Below are 23,138 nucleotides of genomic sequence, written 5' to 3' on the forward strand. Positions count from 1 at the left end.
CTTTTAGTGGGGGAACATTTAGGAAACAGCGATCACACAAGGATAAGACTGGACCTTGCGGGAGAGTATTAAATTGGGGCAGGGAAAATTACAAAAATATTAGGCGGGAATGAGGGAGAGTTAACTGGGAACAGCCGTTTTTGGACAAGTCCGCATCTGACATGCGGAGGGTGTTTAAAGACCAACTGCGCAGAGCACAGGACAGGGATGCTCCAGTAAGAAGGAAGGGCAAGGATGGCAGGGTCAGGGAACCTTGGATGTCAAAAGAGGTGGTGAACTTAGTCAAGAAGAAAAAGGAAGTTTATGTAAAGGTTAGGAAGCTAAAATCAAACGGAGCTGTTGTAGAATATAGAGAAGCTAGAAAAGCACTAAATGAGTGCTTTGTGTCAGTATTCACCAAGGAGAAGGATGTGGAGGACAGTGAGAGCAGTGTGGGGCATGTTAACATAGAACATAGACATCCTACAGCATAATTCAGGCCCTTTGGCCCACAAAGCTGTGCCGAACATGTCCCTACCTTAGAAATTACTAGGCTTACCCAAAGCCCTCTATTTTTCTCAGCTCCATATACCGATCTAACAGTCTCTTGAAAGACCTTATCGTATCTGCCTCCACCACCGTTGCCGGCAGCCCATTCCACACACTCACCACTCTCTGAGTAAAAAACTTACTCCTGACATCTCCTCTGTACCTACTCCCCAGCACCTTAAACCTATGTCATTTTGTGGCCACCATTTCAGCCCTGGGGAAAAGCCTCTGACTATCCACACAATCAATACCTCTCATCAGGGGTTGGTGTTGGGGCCGCTCCTTTTTACCTTGTACATCAATGATTTGGATGATGGAATAAATGGTTGTGTGGCTAAGTTTGCGGATGACACCAAGATAAGTGGAGGAGTAGGGAGCATAGAGGAAATAGAAAGGATGCAGAGGGACCTAGACAGTTTAGGAGAATGGGCAAGGAAATGGCAGATGAGATTCAATGTTGAGAAATGTGCAGTTGTACACTTTGGAAGCAGAAATAAGCGGGTAGATTATTATCTAGAAGGAGAGAAGATTGATAGTACGGTAGTACAAAGGGACTTGGGGGTACTCGTACAAGATACCTTAAAAGTTAACCACCAGGTTGGATCGGTGGTTAAGAAAGCGAATGCTATGTTGGCATTCATCTCGAGAGGTATAGTGTATAAAAGTAAGGAAGTGTTGATGAGGCTCTACGGGGCACTAGTGAGGCCTCATTTGGAATACTGTGCGCAGTTTTGGGCCCCACATCTTAGGAAGGATGTGCTGACGTTGGAGAGGGTTCAGAGGAGATTTACGAGAATGATTCCGGGAATGAAAGGGCTTAAGTATGATGAGCGTTTGTTGGCTCTTGGACTGTACTCACTGGAGTACAGAAGGATGAGAGGGGACCTCGTAGCTACATTTAAAATGTTGACAGGTAAGGATAAAGTAGATGTGGCTAGGCTGTTTCCCTTGGTGGGCGAGTCCAGGACCAGAGGGCACAATCTTAGAATTAGAGGGTACAGTTTCAAGACAGAGATGAGGAGAAATTTCTTTAGCCAGAGGGTGGTGAAATTGTGGAACTCCTTGCCACGCACAGCAGTGGAAGCCAGATCAGTGGGGGTGTTCAAGGAGGAGATAGACAGATATCTAAATAGTCAGGGTATCAAGGGATATGGGGATAAGGCTGGAAAATGGGATTAGAATAGTTTTTTTTTCTTTTTTCTTTTTTTCCCACCCCATTTCTTTTTCCCTTTTCCTTGGAGCAGACTCGATGGGCCGAATGGCCTGCTTCTGCTCCCTTGTCTTGTGATCTTGTGATCTTATACACCTCTATCAGGTCCCCCCTCATCCTCCGTCCTTCCAAGGAGAAAAGGCCGAGTTCCCTCAACCTGCTTTCATAAGGCATGCTCTGCATTCCAGGCAGCATCCTTGTAAATCTCCTCTGCACCCTTTCTATGGCTTCCACATCCTCCCTGTAGCAAGGCGACCAGAACTGAGCACAGTACTCCAAGTGGGGTCTGACCAGGGACCTATATAGCTGCAACAATACCTCTCGGCTCCTAAATTCAATTCCCTGGTTGATGAAGGACAATACACCATATGCCTTTTTAACCATAGAGTCAACCTGGGCAGCCGTTTTGAATGTCCTATGGACTCGGACCCCAAGATCCCTCTGATCCTCCACAATGCCAAGAGTCCTACCATTAATACTATATTCTGCCATCATATTTGACCTACCAAAATGAACCACTTCACACTTATCTGGGTTGAACTGCATCTGCCACTTCTCAGCCCAACTCTACATCCTATCAATGCCCCTCTGTAACCTCTGACAGCCCTCCACACTATCCACAACACTCCCAACCTTTGTGTCATCCACAAACTTTCTAACCCCCCCCTCCACTTCCTCATCCAGGTCGTTTATAAAAATCACAAAGAGCAAGGGTCCCAGAACAGATACCTGAGGTATACCACTGGTCAGCGACCTCCACGCAGAATACGACCCTTCAACAACCACTCTTTGCCTTCTGTGGGTCAACCAGTTCTGGATCCACACTGCAATGCCCCCTTGGATCCCATGCCTCCTTACTTTCTCAATAAGCCTTGCATGGGGTACCTTATCAAATGCTTTGCTGAAATCCATATACACTACACCTACTGCTCTCCCTTCATCGATGTGTTTAGTCACATTCACAAAAAATTCAATCAGGCTCGTAAGGCAGGACCTGCCCTTGACAAAGCCATGCTGACTATTCCTAATCATATTATACCTCTCCAAATGTTCATAAATCCTGCCTCTCAGGATCTTCTCCATCAGCTTACCAACCACTGAGGAGAGACTCACTGGTCTATAATTTCCTGGGCTATCCCTACTTCCTTTCTTGAATAAGAGAACGACATCTGCAACCCTCCAATCTTCTGGAACCTCTCCCGTCTCCATTGATAATGCAAAGATCATCGTCAGAGGCTCCGCAATCGCTTCCCTCGCCTCCCACAGCAGCCTGGGGTACATCTCATCTGGTCCTGGCAACTTATCCAAATTGATCCTTTTCAAAAGTTTCAGCACCTCCTCTTTCCTAATATCTACATACTCAAGCTTTTCAGGCCGCTGCAAGTCCCCACTACAATCCCCCAGATCTTTACCGTAGTGAATACTGATGTAAAATATTCATTAAGTACCTCCGCTATTTCTTCCGATCCATACACACCTTCCCACTGCTGCACTTGGTAGGCCCTATCCTTTCGCATCTTATCCTTTTGCCCTTGTAGAATGCCTTGGGGTTTTCCTTAATCTTGCCCACCAAGGCCCTCTCATGCCCCCTTCTGGCTCTCCTAATCTCTTTCTTAAGCTCCTTCCTATTAACCTTATACTCTTCCAGATCTCTAACATTACCTAGCTCTCTGATCCTTTTGTAAGCTTTTCTTTTCCTTTTGACTGGATTTATTATAGCCTTTGTACACCACGGTTCCTGTATCCTCTCGTGACTCCCCTGTCTCATTGGAACATGCCTATGCAGAACTCCACACAAATATCCCCTGAATATTTGCCACATTTCTTCCGTACTTTTCCCAGAGAATATCTGTTCCCAATTTAATCTTCCAATTTCCTTCCTGAGAGCCTCATAATTCCCTTTACTCCAAGTAAACGCCTTTCTAGTCTGTCTGTTCCTATCTCTCTCCAGTGCTAACACAAAGGAGATAGAATTATGATCACTATCTCCAAAATGTTCACCCACTGAGAGATCTGACACCTGACCGGGTTCATTTCCCAATACCAAATCAAGCACAGCCTCTCCTCTTGTAGGTCTATCTACATATTGTGTCAAGAATCCTTCCTGAACACACCTAACAAACTCCACCCCATCTAAACCCCTCACTGTCTGGAGATGTCAATCGATGTTTGGGAAATTAAAATCTCCCATCACAACAACTCTGTTATTCTCACACCTTTCTAAGATCTGCTTCCCTATCTGCTCCTCGATATCCCTGCTACTATTGGGCGGCCTATAAAAAACACCCAGTAAAGTTATTGACCCCTTCCTGTTCCTAACCTCCACCCACAGAGACTCTGTAGACAGTCCCTCCACGACGTCCACCTTTTCCGCAGCCGTGACACTATCTCAGATCAACAGTGCCACTCCCCCACCTCTTTTGCCTCCCTCCCTGTCTTTTCTAAACCATCTAAAACCCGGCACTTGAAGTAACCATTCCGGTCCCTGAGCCATCCAAGTCTCCGTAATGGCCACCACATCATAGCTCCAAGTATCGATCCAAGCTCTAAGCTCATCCGCCTTGTTCACAATACTCCTTGTGTTAAAATAGACACATCTCAAGCCTGTCTGAGCCCGTCCCTTCTCTGTCACCTGCCTGTCCTCCCTCTCGTACCGACTACAAGCCTCCTCTATTTGAGAGCCAAACACCTCTTCCCCAGTCTCTCCAGTTCAGATCCCACCCCCCAACAATCCTAGTTTAAACTCTCCCCAGTAGCCTTAGGAAACCTCCCCACCAGGATATTGGTCCCCCTGGGGTTCAAGTGCAATCCGTCCTCTTTGAACAGGTCATACCGCCCCAAAAGAGGCCCCAATGATCCAGAAATCTGAATCCCTGCTCCTTCCTCCAATCCCTCAGCCACGCGTTTAACCTCCTCCTCATTCTGTTCCTATACCCACTGTCACGTGGCACAGGCAGTAATCCGGAAATTACTACCTTTGAGGTCCTGCTTCTCAACTTCCTTCCTAACTCCCTATAGTCTTTTTTCAGGACCTCATTCCTTTCCCTACCTATGTCGTTGGTACCAATATGTACCATGACCTCTGGCTGTTCTCCCTCTCTCTGCAGGATATCTTGGACACGATCGAAACATCCCCGACCCTGGCACCCGGGAGGCAAACTACCTCCTGAGTTTCTTTCCTGCGTCCACAGAATCGCCTGTCTGCCCCCCTAACTGTAGAGTCCCCTATCACTAATGCCCTCCTCTCTCCTTCCCTACTCATCTGAGCCACAGGGCCAGACTCTGTGCCAGAGAAACTGCCACTGTTGCTTCCCCCAGGTAGGCTGTCTCCCCCAACAGTACTCAAGCAGGAGTACTTATTGTCAAGGGATACAGCCACAGGGGTACTCTCTAGTACCTGACTTTTCCCCTTCCCCCTCATGCCAGGGCATTTTGAGATAAAGGAGGAGGTTGGGTCTCTTAAAGAACTTTAAGGTGGATGTCCCCAGGGCCTGATGGGATGCATGGAACATAGGAGAGTACAGCGCAGGCCCTTCGGCCCATGATGTTGTGCTGAACCAATTAAACCAATGACTCCTAATTAATCTAATCCCTCCGGTTTCTGCAGTTTCATGAGCCTGTCTAAGAGTCTCTTAAATGCTCCTGTGCTATCTGCCTCTAGCACCCCTGGCAGCACAGTCCAGGCACCCACCACTCTCTGTGTAAACAACTTGCCCCGCACATCTCCTTTGAACTTTCCCCCTCTCTCCTTAAATAATGCCCTCTGGTATTAGACATATCAGTCCTGGGAAATAGATACTGGCTGTCATCTCTGTCTATGCCTCAACACACACAAACTGTTGGAAGAACTCAGCAGGTCAGGCAGCATCTATGGAGGGAAATGAACAGTCAACATGCCTGACCTGCTGAGGTCTTCCAGCATTTTGTGTGTGTTGCTCCAGATTCCAGCAGCTGCAGAATCTCGTGTGTCTATCTCTGCCTCATAGTCTTATAAAATTATATCAAATCTCCCCTCGTCCTCTGCTGCTCTGGAGAAAACAGCCCCCGCTCCTTTGTCTTCACTATTCCTGTGTCCCACTCCCCCGTTCTCTTTCCCCTTCCCCCACCCTCAGACTGCAGTAGTGAGAGGTGGATGCTGTGGAGAGGGTGCAGAGGAGGTTTACCGGGATGTTGCCTGGTTTGGAGGACATGAGCTTAGCAGAGACGTTGGAAAGCTGAGGCTGTTTTCATGACACCATCAACACAGGCGCGTGCATCATCACCTCAGAGGATCTATCCTGGGCCCAACACATTGATGCAATTATGAATAAGGCACACCAGTGGCTCTACTTCATTAGGAGCTTGAGAAGATTTGGTATGTCATCCAAGACTCTACAGATGTACAGTGGAGAGCATTCTGACTGGTTGCATCACTGCCTGGTGTGGAGGCTCCAATGTACAGGATTGAAAAAGGCTGCAGAGCGTTGTAGACTCAGCCAGCTCCATCACGGGCACAACCCTCCCCACCATCGAGGACATCTTCAAGAGGTGGCATCTGTAACTAAGGAGCCTCACGTTCCAGGACATGCCCTCTTCATGTTACCACCATCAGGGAGGAGGTACAGGAGCCTGAAGACCTACACTCAGCATTTCAGTAACAGCTTCTTCCCCTCTGCCATTGGATTTCTGAACAGTCCATGAACCCATGAACACTACCTCGTTATTCCTTCTTTTGGCACTATTTATTTTTGTAACTTATAGTAATTTTTATACCTTTGCTCGTGCTGTTGCTGCAAAACAAAAAAATTTACGTCATGTTAGTCAGTGATAATAGATCTGATTCTGATTCTGACATCCTTCCTATGATGGGGTGACCAGAAGTGAACACAATGCTCTGAATGTGGCCAAGCCAGAGGTTTATAAAGCTGTAGCATAGCTTTCTGGTTCTTGAACTCAGTGCCTTGACTAATAAAGGCAGGCATGCCATGTGCCTTCTTTACCACCCTGTCAACCTGTGCAGCCACCTTCAGGAAGCTATGGACTTGGACATCAACGCTGTGAAGCGTCCTGCCATGAACTGCCATAACCCTTTACATTTGTTCTCCCAAAGTGCAACACCTCACACTTGGCCTGATTAATCTTTGCCATTTCTCCACCCATATCAGCAACTGATCTGTATCCTGCTGTGTCCTTTGGCATCTTCTATGCATCCACACGCCACCAATCTTTGTGCTGTCTGCAAACTTACTCACCCTCCCTACTGCATTTTCATCCAAATCAGTTATATATGTGACAAACAGCTATGCGGAACACCACTGGCCACAGACCTTCACACACACTGACCCATTGACCACTACCCTCTGTCCTCTATGGGCGAACCAATTTTGGATCCAATCACTGTGGATCCTATGCATCATGTATTTTCTGGATGAGCCTACCATAAGGGACCTTGGTGAATGCCTTACTAAAATCCACGTAGATAACATCCACAGCTCTACCCTCAACAATCACCTACATCACCTCCTCGAAAAATTCAATCGAATAGTCAGACAATGCTGACTGTCCCTAATTAGACCATGCTTCTCCAAATGCCCATGAATCCTATCCCTAAGAACCCTCTCCATGAGTTTTCCTACCACTGATGTGAGACTCACTGGTCTATGATTTCCAGGATTATCCCTATTTCCCTTCTTGAACAAAGGAACAACGTTAACTACCCACCCGTCCTCCGGCACCATACCTGTGTCTGGCGAAGGTACAAAGATCTTGGTCCAGGCCTCAGGAATCTCATCTCTCGCCTCTGTCAATAACCTGGGGTATATCCCATCAGGCCCTGGAGACTTATTCACCTTAATGGTTTTCAGGAGACCCAACACCACCTCTTGCCTAATCTCGAGGTGCCCCAGCATCTTAGCATGCTTCACTCTGATCTCACTGTCTGCTACATCCTTCTCCTTGGTAAATACCAACACAAAGTATTCATTTAGGACTCGTCCACATCCTCCACCTCTAAGCACATGTTCCCTCCTTTATCCTTGAGTCGTCCTACCCTCTCCCTAGTTATCCTCTTGCTCTTGCTGTACATAATACACTCCAGGTTATTGAGAGAGGTGAGGGATGAGATTACTGGTGCCCTGACCAAGATCTTTGTGTCCTCTGTAACCACAGGTGAGGTCCCGGAGAACTGAAAAGTAGCTAATATTGTTCCTTTGTTCAAGAAGGGAAATGGGGATAATCCTGGAAATTATAGACTGACGAGTCTCATGTCAGTGGTAGGGAAGCTATTGGAGAGAATTAATGAGTATTTGGAAAACTATGGCCTAATTAGGGACAGTCAGTATGGCTTTGTGTTGGGCAAGTCATGATTAAGTTTTTGAGGAGGTGCTGAAGGTGATGGTTAAAGGACTGTTAACAGTGTTGACGTACAGAGGGATCTTGGGGTCCAAGTCCAGAGTTCCCTAGAAGTGGCCGCACAGGTTGATAGGGTGGTAAAGAAGGCATACGGCGCGCTTGCCTTTATTAGTTTAAGAGTCAGGAAGTTATGTTGCAGCTTTATAACACTCTGGTTAGGCCGCATCTGGAGTATTCTATTCAGTTCTGGTCGCCCCATTACAGGATGGCTTTGGGGAGGGTGCAGAAGAGGTTTACCAGGATGTTGCCTGGATTAGAGGGCATGTTACCTTGGCACCCAGGAGGTAACACACCATCCTGGCGTCTCTTTCACAGCCACAGAATCTCCTGTCTGTCCCCCTAACTATCGAGTCTCCTATCACTATTGCTCTGCCTGACTTCACCTTTCCCTGCTGAGCCTCGGAGCCAGTCACAGTACCACCTGCATGGCTGCTGCTGCTGTGCCCTGAAAGGCCATTCCCCTCTAGCATTACCCAAAGGGGTAGACGTTGCTGAGGGGAATGGCCACAGGGGAGCCCTGCACTGTCTGCCTGCTCCTTCTACCTTTCCTGGTGGTCACAACTATCTGCTGCCTGCACCTTAGGTGTGGCCACTCCACTGAAACTCTTATCTATGATGTTCTCAGCATTCCGGATGATCCAAAGTACGTCCAACTCCAGCTCCAGTCCTTAATGCAGTCAGTTAGGAGCTGCAGCTGTGCACACATCCTACTAGTTCAGCCCAACACTGTGGGCTGAAGGGCCTCTTCCTGTGCTATGTTCTATGTGAGGTGCAGCAAGCAATTGATGGAAATCTGAAACAAAAGAGAAAGCTGGGAATAACCATGGTCTGGGGAGAGAGAAACCAAGAGTATTGCCTCAGAACTGGTTAGTCCTGCTATGGACTTGAGAGGCTGGTTATTTGAAGTTGTTGAATATTGAGGTGAGGGATGCAGTTTGTCCTGATGGAAGGTGAGGTGTTGCTCCTCAAAGTGACACTGGGCTTCAGTAGAACATTGAAGGAGGTCAAAGAAAGATCTTTATGGGATGGCAAATTAAAGTAACAGACCACTGGAAATTTGGAATCGACTTTGTGGGCTGAACGGAGGTGTTCTACAAGTGGTCACCTAATCTTCATTCAGTTTCTCCAACACAGAAGAGACGGTGTGAACACTGAACACAGTGTACCTGATTAGAAAATGTGTGAGAGAATCACTGCTTCACCTGTCGCATCCCCTGTGATTGCATGGGAGAGAGCCAGGAGAAGGAGATCCAGGAGAAGGAGAGCCAGGAGCTGTGCAATGAACCGTCCTTTGGAATGCTGAATGGGGAGGGAAGTGCTGTAGTGATGGAATCTCGTTAAAGCTGGCAGGAAGTACAGAGGGTGACCCAGGAGTGTATCAGGTGAGGACCAGGGCAACCCTATCCCCCTCTGTCCTGGAGGAGAGGGTGAGAGGGTTCAGGATGGAGAGAAGGCACATTTGAGAGTCCTGTCAGAGTGGAGGAGGGAAGTCACGGCTGGGGAAATGGAAGACATCTCAATTGCAATGGTGCGGAGCCAGAGAAACTGGGAGAATGAAATGTAGTCCATGCAGGCAGCAGGGTGTAGACGGGAGACGTAACTCAATGCAGGAACAAATTTCAGTTTGAAATAAACATTGGTCATGAACCTTTCTTTAAGTGGAGGGTGGGGATAGAAATGTTGAAAATGGACGACTCAGGAAGGGGTCACATGAAGGTGGGAGCAGGATAGGAACTGGCGGCAAAGTAATGGGACAGGCTGCAGCATGGGGTCCAGCGCACCTGCCGTGGGCCCTCTGGGGACAACATATGTACCTCAGCAGCTGAGAGGGCCCCAGAGGTTAGTGTCCTCAGTTCCTCAAGAGATCTCCACTCCACAGCCTCCAGTGTCATCGTCTCAACCCCACTGCTTCCTTCTACCCCAGTCCAATCTACAATCAGCACGTGGACACCACTGGTCTGCAGGCTTGTGGTTCTTCAGCACCTCCCTCCAGCCCCACCTCAGAGCAACCCTGATGGTCTGACTGTTCCCACTGCCTCCCCCCTCCCCTCCCATCCCCCTCCCCCCTCCCCTCCCCTCCCCATCCTACTGCCCCCCCACTGCCTCCCCTTTCCCTCCCCTCTCCCTCACCCACTGTTTCCCCTCCCATCGGTCACAGGGTTTGACAGACAGTGTGGTCCACCACCGGTCACAAGGTTTCAATTGCAAGAACAACTCTGGACACCATCCTCTGCTCCTGGTGCCAAGATATTTCAGAACCAATCTGCTGTTTGCTCTGTATCAGTAGGGTCTAACCTGCTGGACTAGTTTCCTGTGTGGGACCTTCAACTCACAGACCACAGAAGCAGGCCCTTCAGCCCACCCTGTTCATGCTGACTGATCCATACAAATCCCATTCAGCAGCTCTTGGTCTGTGGTCTCTGCGTTTGGTGATTCAAGTGCTCGTCTGGACACTTCTCAACTGTGGAGAGGGTCTCTGCCTCTAGCACCCCCTCGGGCAGTGAGTTCCAGGTTCCAATCATCCTCTGGGTAGAAACAAATCTTTCCTCAGACCTCCTCTTATTCCTCACCGTAAACCGATGCCCTCTGGCCCCACGTGGGGTACAGTTGGATCGAGCTGGAGGGAGGAGAGGAGGGGGAGTTGCTTTTTGATCACGGCAGTATTTAAAGATGACATTACTGAGGGATCGTCCAGTGAAGCTTTATGGGTGGAGCAGTGAAGTAAGAAGGGGATGGTCACGCTGTCAGGCCCCCAAGTAATCCCTCGGAATTAGAGGAACAAATGTGCAGGGAGATTGGGGACAGTCGTAAGAATAATAGGGTTGTCATTAAATTTAAATTAAATTTTTAAATTTAAATTTTTTAAATTTAACTTTTATTTACAGCGTGGTAACAGGCCCTTCTGGCCCAACGAGTCCGCGCTGCCCATTTAAAAACCAAATTAACCTACCCGTACGTCTTTGGAATGTGGGAGATTTTAGCTTTCCTAACATTGACTGGGATTGCCACAGTGTTAAAGGTCCAGAAGGGGTGGACTTTATTCAGTGTGTTCAGGAAAGTTTCCTCAGGCAGTGTGTAGAAGGCCCTGCCAGGGAGGGGGCAAAGCTTGATCTACTTCTGGGAAATAAGGAAGGGCAAGTGACTGAGGTCACAATAGGGGAGCACTTTGGGACCAGTGTCCATAGTTGCATCAGCTTTAAAGTAGTTCTGGAACAGGAGAGAACTGGTTCAAGTTCGGAATTGGGGCAGGGCGAATTTTGACGGTACAAGACAGGAACTTGCAAAGGCTAATTGGGCAGGTTGTTTGTGGGCACCTCGGCAAGTGGGAGGTTTTAAAAGTGAGCTCAAGGTCTGCATGTTCCTGTTAAAGTAAAAGGTCAAGCTGCTGGGAGCTGGGAACCTGGGATGTCAGGGGATATTGTAACTCTGGTCAAGTAAAAGGAGGAGGCTTGGGTCAGATACAGGCAGCTGGGAATCAAGGTATATGGAGGATGCTGGAGTATACTCAAGAAAGAAATTAGGAGGGGGGCATGAGATGGCTTTGGGCAGAGAAAATTAAGGAGAATCCTAAGAGAATTTTTTAGTATATTAAGGGGGAAGAGTGACTGGGGGAGAATAGTGCCCCTCAGACCAAGATGGAAATGTGTGTATGGAGCCGCAGGAGATGGGCAGAAATCTCCATGATTGTTTCTCCTCTGTCTTTACCATGGGGAAAGACATGAAGACTTGGGAACCCAACAAATTTAAGGGAGATGTTTTGGGAGCAGTCCCTATTACAGTAGAAGAGGTGCTGCATGTGTTAAGATGTATGAAGGTAGACAAATCTCCACGTCCCGACAAGATATATCCAAGAACACCATGGGAAGCAGGAGAAGAATTTGTGGGAGCCTTTGCTGAGATATTTGTAACATCAATATCCTCTGGCGAGGTGACAGAAGTCTGGACAGCAGCAAGTATTGTGCCTTTACTTAAGAAGGGCTGTAAGGATAGACATGGTAATTATAGACCCGTGAGCCTAACATCCGTGGTAGGTAAGTTGCTGGAAAGCATTCTGAGGGACAAGATACACTTACATTTGGGAAGCCAGGGGTTGATTAGGGGTAGCCAGAACAGCGTCGTGCGTGGGAGAGCGTGTCTTACATATTTGATTGAGGTTTTTTATGAAATGACAGGAAAGGTTGACCAGGGGAGGGAGGTAGATGTAGTATATGTGGATTTCAGTCAGGCTTTTGATGAGGTTCCACATGGTAGCTGCTCTGGTAGGTTACATCGCATGGAGTCCATGGAGAGCTGGGTACACAATTGGCTGGATGGTGGGAAACAGAGGGTGATGGTGGAAGGATGTTTTTCAGACTGGAGGTCTGTGACCAGTGGTGTGCCCCAGGGTCAGTACTGGGCCCATTGTTATTTGGCATCTACATTAACGATTTGGATGAGAATATATGAGGAATAGTTAGTAAGTTTACAGATGGCACTAAATCAGGTGATGTCATAGGCAGTGAAGAGGAGAATCAACAATTGCAGCGGGACCTTGATCGGCAGGGTAGGTGGGCCGAGGAATGGCAAATGGAAGTTAATTCAAGGACAAGTCAAGGTCGGACTTTTACATTGAATGGAAGGGCCCTGGGGAGTGTTGTAGAACAGAGGGACCCTGGAGTACAGGTGCACAGTTCCCTTAAAGTGGAGTCACAGGTAGATAGGGCAGTGATGAAGATGCTTGGCACGCTGGCCTTCATCATTCAGGGCATTGAGTATAGAAGTTAGGAGGTCATGTTGCGATTGTATAAGACGTTGGTGAAGCCGCACTTGGAATATTGTGTTCAGTTTTGGTCACCCTGTTATAGGAAAGATGTTATTAAACTGGAAAACATAGAAACATAGAAAACCTACAGCACAATTCAGGCCCTTCGGCCCACAAGGCTGTGCCGAACATGTCCCTACCCTAGAAATTACGAGGCTTACCCATAGCCCTCTATTTTTCTCAGCTCCATGTACCTATCTAACAGTCTCTTAAAAGACCCTATCGTATCTGCCTCCACCACCGTTGCTGGCAGCCCATTCCACACACTCACCACTCTCTGAGTAAAAAAACTTACCCCTGACATCTCCTCTATACCTACTCCCCAGCACCTTAAACCTATGTCCTCTTGTGGCCACCATTTCAGCCCTGGGGAAAAGCCTCTGACTATCTACCCGATCAATACCTCTCATCATCTAATACACCTCTATCAGGTCCCCCCCACTTCATCCTCCGTTGCTCCAAGGAGAAAAAGCAGCCTGCTATCTGCTTTCATAAAGCATGCTCCGCATTCCAGGCAGCATCCTTGTAAATCTCCTCTGCACCCTTTCTATGGCTTCCACATCCTTCCTGTAGTGAGGCGACCAGAACTGAGCACAGTACTCCAAGTGGGGTCTGACCAGGGACCTATATAGCTGCAACAATACCGCTCGGCTCCTAAATTCAATTCCCTGATTGATGAAGGACAATACACCATATGCCTTCTTAACCACAGAGTCAACCTGGGCAGCCGCGTTGAGCATCCTATGGACTTGAACCCCAAGATCCCTCTGATCCTCCACACTGCCAAGAGTCCTACCATTAATACTTCTGCCATCATATTTGACCTACCAAAATGAACCACTTCACACTTATCTGGGTTGAACTGCATCTGCCACTTGTCAGCCCAACTCTACATCCTATCAATGTCCCTCTGTAACCTCCAACAGCCCTCCAAACTATCCACAACACCCCCAACCTTTGTGTCATCTGCAAATTTACTAAAACACTCCTCCACTTCCTCATCCAGGTCGTTTATAAAAATCACAAAGAGTAATGGTCCCAGAACAGATCCCTGAGGTACACCACTGGTCACTGACCTCCATGCAGAATATGATCCGCCAACAACCACTCCTTGCCTTCTGTGGGCCAGCCAGTTCTGGATCCACACTGCAATGTCCCCTTGGATCCCATGCCTCCTTACTTTCTCAATAAGCCTTGCATGGGGTACCTTATCAAACGCTTTGCTGAAATCCATATACACTACATCTACTACGCTCCCTTCATCGATGTGTTTAGTCACATCCACAAAAAATTCAATCAGGCTCGTAAGGCAGGACCTGCTCTTGACAAAGCCATGCTGACTATTCCTAATCATATTATACATCTCCAAATGTTCATAAATCCTGCCTCTCAGGATCTTCTCCATCAACTTACCGACCACTGAGGTGAGACTTACTGATCTATAATTTCCTGGGCTATCCCTACTCCCTTTCTTGAATAAGAGAACAACATCCGCAACCCTCCAATCCTCTGGTAGCTCTCCCGTCTCCATTGATGATGCAAAGATCATTGTCAGAGGGTCTGCAATCTCCTCCCTCGTCTCCCACAGCAGCCTGGGGTACATCTCATCCAGTTCCGGTGACTTATCCAATTTGATGCTTTCCAAAAGTTTCAGCACCTCCTCTTTCCTAATATCTACATGCTCAAGCTTTTCAGGCTGCTGCAAGTCCCCACTACAATCACCAAGATCCTTTTCCGTAGTGAATACTGACGTAAAGTATTCATTAAGTAGCTCTGCTATTTCCTCTGGATCCATACACACTTTCCCACTGCTGCACTTGATAGGCCCTATTCTTTCACATCTTATCCTCTTGCTCTTCACATACTTGTAGAACGTCTTGGGGTTTTCCTTAATCCTGCCCGCCAATGCCTTCTCATGTCCCCTTCTGGCTCTCCTAATCTCCTTCCTGTTAACCTTATACTCTTCCAGATCTCTAACTTTACCTAGCTCTCTGCACCTTCTGTAAGCTTTTCTTTTCTTCTTGACTGGATTTATTATAGCCTTTGTACACCACAGTTCCCGTATCCTATCATAACTCCCTGTCTCATTGGAACGTACCTATGCAGAGCTTCACACAAGTATCCCCTGAACATTTGCCACATTTCTTCTGTACTTTTCCCTGAGGACATTTGTTCCCAACTTAAGCTTCAAATTTCCTGCCTGAGAGCCTCATAATCCCCCTTACTCCAATTAAACACTTTTATAACTTGTCTGTTCCTCTCTCTGTCCAATATTATTGTAAAGGAGATAGAATTATGATCACTATCTCCAAAATGTTCACCCACTGAGAGATCTGACACCTGACCGGGTTCATTTCCCAATACCAAATCAAGCACAGCCTCTCCTCTTGTAGGTCTATCTACATATTGTGTCAAGAATCCTTCCTGAACACACCTAACAAACTCCACCCCATCTAAACCCCTCACTGTCTGGAGATGCCAATCGATGTTTGGGAAATTAAAATCTCCCATCACAACAACTCTGTTATTCTCACACCTTTCTGGGATCTGCTTCCCTATCTGCTCCTCGATATCCCTGCTACTATTGGGCGGCCTATAAAAAACACCAAGTAAAGTTATTGACCCCTTCCTGTTCCTAACCTCCACCCACAGGGATTCCGTAGACAGTCCCTCCACTACGTCCACTTTTTCTGCAGCCATGACACTATCTCTGATCAACAGTGCCACTCCCCCACCTCTTTTGCCTCCCTCCCTGTCTTTTCTAAACCATCTAAAACCCGGCACTTGAAGTAACCATTCCAGTCCCCGAGCCATCCAAGTCTCTGTAATGGCCACCACATAGTATCTCCAAGTATTGATCCAAGCTCTAAGCTCTTCCGCCTTGTTCACAATACTCCTTGTGTTAAAATAGACACATCTCAAACCGTCAGTCTGAACCCATCCCTTCTCTATCTCCTGCCTATCCTCCCTCTCGCACTGTCTACAAGCTTTCTCTATTTGAAAGCCAAACATCTCTTCCCCAGTCTTTTCAGTTCATTTCCCACCCCCCAACAATTCTAGTTTAAACTCTCCCTAGTAGCCTTAGCAAACCTCCCCGCCAGGATATTGGTCCCCCTGGGAGTCAAGTGCAACCCATCCTTTTTGTACAGGTCACACCTGTTCCAAAAGAGGTCCCAATGATCCAGAAGTCTGAATCCCTGCCCCCTGCTCCAATCCCTCAGCCACGCATTTATCCTCCACCTCATTCTATTCCTATACTCACTGTCACGTGGCACAGGCAGTAATCCCAAGATTGCTACCCTTGAGGTCCTGTTCTTCGGCCTTCTGCCTAGCTCCCTAAACTCACTTTTCAGGACCTCTTCCCCCTTCCTACCTATGTCGTTGGTACCAACATGTACCACGACTTCTGGCTGCTTTCTCTCCCGTTCAAGAACGCCGTGGACCCGATCAGTGACATCCTGGACCCTGGCACCTGGGAGGCAACGTACCACCTGGGATTCATGCTCACTGCCACAGAACCTCCTATCTGTTTCCCTGACTATCGAGTCCCCTATCACTACTGCCTTCCTCTTCTCCTCCCTTCCCTTCTGAGCAGAAGGACCAGTCCCAGTGCCACAGACCTGGTTTCTGTGCTGGATCCCTGTAGGTCATTCCCCTCAACAGCTTCCGAAACTGAATACCTGTTTTTGAGGGGAACAGCCTCTGGGGTCCTCTGCACTGTCTGCCTGTTCCCTTTCTCTCTCTTTCCCCTAACAGTCACACATCTATCTGCCTCCTGGACCCTGGAAGTACCTGCTCTAAGGGGGGTGACTTCCTCCCGATGCACAGTATCTACATAACTCTCTCCCTCCCTGATGCTTTGCAGAGTTTGAAGCTGTGACTCCAGCTCATCAATTCTGAGCTGAAGTTCCTGCAGCCTCAAGCACTTAGTGCAGATGTGGTCACCGTGCACCCCAGCAGGGTCCACTCGCTCCCACATCAAGCAGCTGCAGCACATCGCCTTGCCCTCCATCTGAACTAGTTTTTTTTTTACCTAGCTGTAGTCTACTTAAAATAATAACAATAACAGTAAACCTTACCCTTACTTACCAGCTACTCACAAGTGTTGTTGCAGATGGCCTCCACCTCTTGATGCCGAAGCCTGTTGCGCCAAAGCCACTCATTCTGACTCTGTCCATTCCAACAATGGCTGCTCCAAAATGGCTGCTCCGCTTGACACGACCTCCTTTTTATTGGCCCTTCTAAATTAGCCCAGACCTGTGAGGGACCCACTGCTCCAATGTCTCCTGGGCCGATTCTGTAAAAGAAAAGCCTGCGGAAACACACAACCCTCTCAAACACTCTCACTGTATGTGACAGGGACCTGCTGCTCCAATGTTTCCCAGGCTGATTCTGTAAAAGAGTGGAAAGAGTGCAAAACACATTTACAAGGACATTGCCAGGACTGGAGGGACTGAGTCATAGGGAGAGGTTGGACAGGCTGGGCCTTTAGCCCTTGGAGCATAGGAGACTGATCTCAGAGGGGTATAAAATCATGAGGAGCATCGATAGGGTGAGCGGTCTTTTTTCAAGGGTTGGGGAATTGAAAACTAGAGGATATAGTTTTAAGGTTGGAGGTGAAAGGTTTAATAAGAACTTGAGGGGAAACATTTTTACCCAGCGGGTGGTAGATATGTGGACCCAGCTGCCAGAGAAGTGGGTGAGGCAGGTACATCAGGTACATTTAAGAAGTATGTGGGCAGGTACATGGATGACAGGAGTTTAGAGGGATATGGGCCAAGTGCTGGGAAATGGGATGAGCTTGAATATACATCTTGGTCGGCATGGATAAGTATGGCCCAAAGGGCCTTTTTCTGGGCTGTACAAATCTGTGACTCTGTGTCTCCATTTTGGGAAAAGTATTTTCACTGTCTACCTCTGATAATTTTGTACACCTCCAACAGGTCTCCCCTCAGCCTCGTCCGCTACAAGGGAAACAAACCTCCAGTCTCTCTTCACAACTGAAATGTTCCGTCCCAGGCAACATCCTGGTAACTTCTCTGTGCCCTCTCTGTGGCACTCACACCCTCCCTGCAGTCCGACTACCTTATCAATGGCTTCACTGAAGTCCGCAGAGACTGCATCACCTGCACTACCCTCATCGACACACTGTAATTCCCTCTCTCTCCAATAGGTTTACCTGCAAGTCACTGTCCTTCTCCGACACACCGTTAAAGCTCATGGAGTTATGGTCTCCAAGATGCCCTCCCACTGACACTCCAACCACTTGCCTACTTCATTCCCCAGGATTAGTTCCAGTAACTGCCCTTCTCACGGGCGACAATTTACATACAGCCTCCAAAAAGCTTTTCTGGACAAATGTTAAACCCCCTCCCCCCCACCGCCTGTCCTTTCACACTGAGGGAATCCCAGTTAACATTGGGAAATCCCCGACCACTGGAACCCTGAGCCGTGGCCCTTTCCTTGTCTACGTGGAGCAATCCATGTTCCAAACCTACACCAGCTCCGCTACATGGACAACTGCATTGGTGCTGTTTCCTGCACCCGTGCAGAGCTCGTCAGTTTCATCAAATTCACTGCCAACTTCCACCCCACCCTCAAATTCACTTGGTCCATCTCCAACACCTCTCTCCTCTTTTGTGATCTCTCTGTCTCCATCTCAGGAGACAGATTATCCACTGACATCTTCTACAAACCCACTGACTCCCACAGTTACCTCGATTGCACCTCCTTCCACCCTGTCACTTACAAGGATGCGATTCCTTTTTCTCAGTTGCTCTTGCATCTGTTCTCATGATGATGCCTTCCATCCCAAGACGTTCGAGATGTCCTCCTTTTTCAGAAAATGGGGATTCTCCCCCTCTGGTATCGATGGAGCCCTCACCCACATCTCCTCTATTTCCTGTACGTCTGCCCTCCCACATCCCCTCTCCCCAGGCAGAACAGGGATAGAGTTCCCCTGGTCCTCACCTACCACCCCACCAGCCCACCCATCCAGCACATCGTTCTCCGCAACTTCCGCCATCTCCAGCGGGATCCCACCACCAGGCACATCTTCCTCCCCATCCCTTTCTGTTTTCGGCAGGGACCGTTCTCTCCATGACTCCCTGGTATGCTCATCCCCCTCCCTCCCCAGGCATCCCCTTCTCTCCCCAGGCACTCGTCCCTGTAACTGCAGGAGGTGTAACACCTGCCCCTACACCTCTGCCCTCACCATCGTCCCGGGACCTAAACAACACTTCAGGTGAGCCAGCACTTCCACCACCCTTGTTTATAGCATCTGGTGACTGATATGCCGAGCACCTGGTCTCTGCCCACTGTGGCCGTCTGGAGCTCCCATTTTAATTCCGCTCCCCATTCCCACACCGACCTGTCTGTCCTCGGCCCCCTCCACTGCTGGGGTGAGGCCAAACACAAAGTGGAGGAACAGCCCCTCACATTCCCCTGGGCAGTCTACAACCCAACCACGTGAACATTGGGTTCTCCAGCTTCAGGTGACCTGCTCCCCCTCTGTCCCAGTTCCATCTACACCCACCCCCAGCACCCTCCATCACCCTGTTTCCTTTCCCTCCTCCCCCCACTCCAAATGCCCGTCACCCCCTCACTCCTCCCTCTGGGTCCCCTCCCCCACTCCTCCCCTCTGCCCTCCCCACCTCCCTCCCCTTATTCCAGGCTCCACCTTCCTCACCCGTCAGATTCTACCTTCTGCAGCCCTCTGTCACCTCCACCTCTCACCTCCCGGCCTCTCTCACTGTTCCCACTCTCGCCCTCCCCCATCTGCCTATAACCTCTCCCTCACCTGGATCCACCTATCGCCTACTGGCTCCTGCACCTTTTTCTGACTACCTCCCCTCTGCCTTTCAGTCCAGGTAAAGGGTCTCATCTTGAAACGTCGACTGTCCATTTCCCTCCATAGATGCTGCCTGACCCACTGAGTCCCTCCAGCCATTGTTAGTTGCTCCAGATTCCAGCACCTGTGTGAATCCAGTCTCCTTAACCCCATTCCTCTTGCAGCTCTGTGATTTGCCTGCACATCTGCTCCTCTCTCTCCCTCTAACTGTCATATGACGCCCGATCCTCCCATCCAGCTTCACATTCCAGTATCTGCTTTGCCCATCTCATGCACAGTGGTTAACTGACCAAGACTGGCTGGAGCTCAGGAGTTGCCATTCCCCACCTGCAGCTTTGGATCTCTTGTTCGGCCCCTGAGTTTTGGTTCCTTCACCATGATAGAGTTACTGAAACACATGGCCCAAAATGTCTTAAAATGATCGGGTGCTGACTGCAACCTGGCTTCAGTCCACACCCTGTGAAGCTTTTCTCTCAAAGTTCTCCAGCTCAGGGCTTTGAAAAAGTGTTCCTTGTGTACAATGGCTGTCAGAAGACATATCTAACTCAGCATTGAGGAGGTGAGCTGAGATGGTTTAGGAGTGTTCTGTCTCTCTTCTGAACATGAAGTAGAAGGTGAGAGCAGTCAACCTTCAGGGGAGCCCATGACAGGTGAAAGTTCTCTGACCTGAAATTTGTTCTCTCTCCACAGATGCAGACTGACCTGCTGAGTGTTTCCAGCATTTCTATTCTTATTTCCATTTTCCAGCATTTACATTTCAATGATTTACATTTTTCTCGAACTCTTGCAAAGTGATCGAGCAGGGGTTGGGTGTTTACTTCCTGGCCCAAAAATGCAGAATTTTGTATTTAACAATTTTATGTTTTTTCACATCAGAAAATGCTGAAGGAGCTGTTTCCTATCGAAGCTGGAGAAATAGATCCCAAAGCCAGGACTCTCCCACATTTACCAGGTTGGTCAAAGGCAACACTAAAACAATTCTGGAACAGGTGCCAAGTGAGTGGAGACTGGCAAACGTCCCTTTATTCAGGGGCAGTGGGGTAAGGCAGGTAATTACAGCCTGTGACTCTACCGTCTCAGCAAGTTACTGGAAACAATTCTGAGGGACAGGATTAATCAACACTTAAGGCAGGGGTTAATAATGGCTTTGTTAGTGTGAGAACCAGGCTAACCAATTATTGGAAGAGGTAACCAAAGGACAGTGTAGTTGATGTTACCGACATGAACTTCAGTAAGGCCTTTATTAAGGTCCCATTTGGGAGTCTGGTTCAAAAGGTGAGATCCCATGGGATTCTGTATCAATTGACATTTTGGATCCAAAGTTGATTTGGTAATAGGACACAGAGGGTGATGGTGGAGGGTTGTTTTAGTGACTGGATGCCTCTGACCAGTGGTGTCCCTCGGTGATTGGTGTTGGGGCATACCATTTGTTATGTACATTTACAATTTGAATGTGCTTGCAGGAGATGTGGTTAAAGGTCTGTAGATGCCTAACGTCCGTGGTAGGTAAATTACCAGAGGGGATTCTGAGGGATAAGAATTTGGAATAAGCGTTTGGAAAGACGGGTTGATTTGGGATAGTCAGCACAGCTTTGCGTGTGGGAGATCATGCCTCATGGATTTGATTGAGTTTTTTGGACAAGTAACCAAGTAACAAGTAACCAAGAAGTAACCAAGATGAGGGCAGGGTGGTAGACGTTGTCTATATGGACTTCAATAAGACCTTGGATAAGGTTCTGCCTGGTAGGCTGCTATGAAAAGTTAAATCGCATGGGATCCAGGGAGAGCTGGTGAATTGGATGCACAATTGGCTTGATGGTGGGAAGCAGAGAGCGATGGTGGAAGGTTGTTTCTTGGACAGAAGGCCCGTGACCGGTGGTGCTCCCCAGGGGTCGGTGCTGGGCGTTTGGTATCTATCATCTATGTAAATAATTTGGATGAGAATGTACAAGGCGTGGTTAGTAAGTTTGCAGATGACACTAGAATAGGTGGTGTCATTGACAGTGAAGATTGTTCTCAGAATTTAGAGGGATTTTGATCAGCTGGGTAAGTGGGCCGAGGAAAGGCAAATGGAGTTTAATTTGGATAAGTGCAAGGTGTTGTCTTTTGGGAAGACAAATCAGAGTAGGACATCCACAGTGAACGGTAGACCCCTGGGGAATGTTGTAGAACAGAGGGACCTAGGAGTACATGTACATGGTTCCCTGAAAGTGGCAGCCCAGGTAGACAGGGTGGTGAAGAAGGCGTTTGGCATGCTGGCCTTCATCAGTCAGGGCAGTGAGTACAGGAGTTGAGATGTTATTTTGCAGTTGTACAAGATATTGGTGAGGCTGCATTTAGAATATTGTGTTCAATTTTGGTCACCCTGCTATAGGAAAGAGGCCATTAAACTGGCAAGAGTGCAGAGGAGACATACGTGGATGTTGCTGGGACTTGAGGAACTGAGGTATGGAGAGGTTGAGCAGGTTGGGACTTTTTTCGTTGCAGTGCAGGACAATGAGGGGTGACCTTATAGAGGTGTATAAAATCATGGGGGGCACACAGTCTTTTCCCCAGGGAAGAACTAGAGGGCACAGGTTTAATGTGAGAGGGGAGAGATTTCAGAGGAACCTGAGGAGCAACTTTTTCACCCAGAGTGTGGTCAGTGTATGAAGGAGCTGCCAGAGGAAGTGGTACGGACGGGTATAATTACAATGTTTCAAAGGAATTTAGACAGGTACATGGATCGGAAAGGCCTGGGAGAGATATCGGCCAAACGTGGGAAAGTGGTGCGAACTTAGATGGGAATCTTGGTCAGCATGGACCAGTTGGGCCGAAGGGCCTGTTTCCGTGCTGTGTGACTCTATGACACCAAAACTGGTAGTTGATAGTGAGGAAGCCAGTCCGAGGCTACAGGATGATATGGATGAGTTGGTAAAACAGGGTAGAAAAGGCAGGTGGAATTTAATCCTGAAAAGTGTATAAGGCGGCCTGGATATAAACAATGGATTGTAGGTCACTGAGGTACAAATGGAGCTTGGTGTACAGGTCCAAGGATCCCTGAAGGTAGCACAGGTGAAGAAGGCACACAAGATATTTGTCTTCATTGGCTTGGGCATGGAATATCAGGACTGGGCGGCAATGGTACAACTGCATAAAACATTGGAGTACTGTGAACACCGCTAGTTGCCACAGTATAGGAAGGATTGCACTGGAGAAGGTGCAGAGCAGATTCACCTAGATGTTGCCTGTGGTGGATCATTTCAGTTAGGAGGAGAGACTGGAGAGACTGGGTTGGTTTCCCTTGGAGTAATGGAGGCTGAGAGATAGAGATGTACAAAATTATGAGGGGGATTGACAGAGTTGATAGAACGTTTTCT

The 23,138-nt window shown here is 48.2% G+C and overlaps 1 protein-coding gene across 1 annotated transcript in view; it reads left to right on the plus strand.

Annotated features, from left to right (window-relative positions):
- Positions 1 to 23,138, plus strand: part of ncf1 (neutrophil cytosolic factor 1) — a 97,832-nt gene that overhangs the window by 16,654 nt on the left and 58,040 nt on the right. Inside the window, exon 3 of the mRNA XM_052035756.1 lies at positions 20,656 to 20,731. Coding sequence (XP_051891716.1) covers positions 20,656 to 20,731 — 76 coding nt within the window. The remainder of the gene's footprint in view (positions 1 to 20,655; positions 20,732 to 23,138) is intronic.

This window comes from Pristis pectinata, chromosome 21 (assembly GCF_009764475.1).
Source record: "Pristis pectinata isolate sPriPec2 chromosome 21, sPriPec2.1.pri, whole genome shotgun sequence".
Taxonomy (NCBI): domain Eukaryota; kingdom Metazoa; phylum Chordata; class Chondrichthyes; order Rhinopristiformes; family Pristidae; genus Pristis; species Pristis pectinata.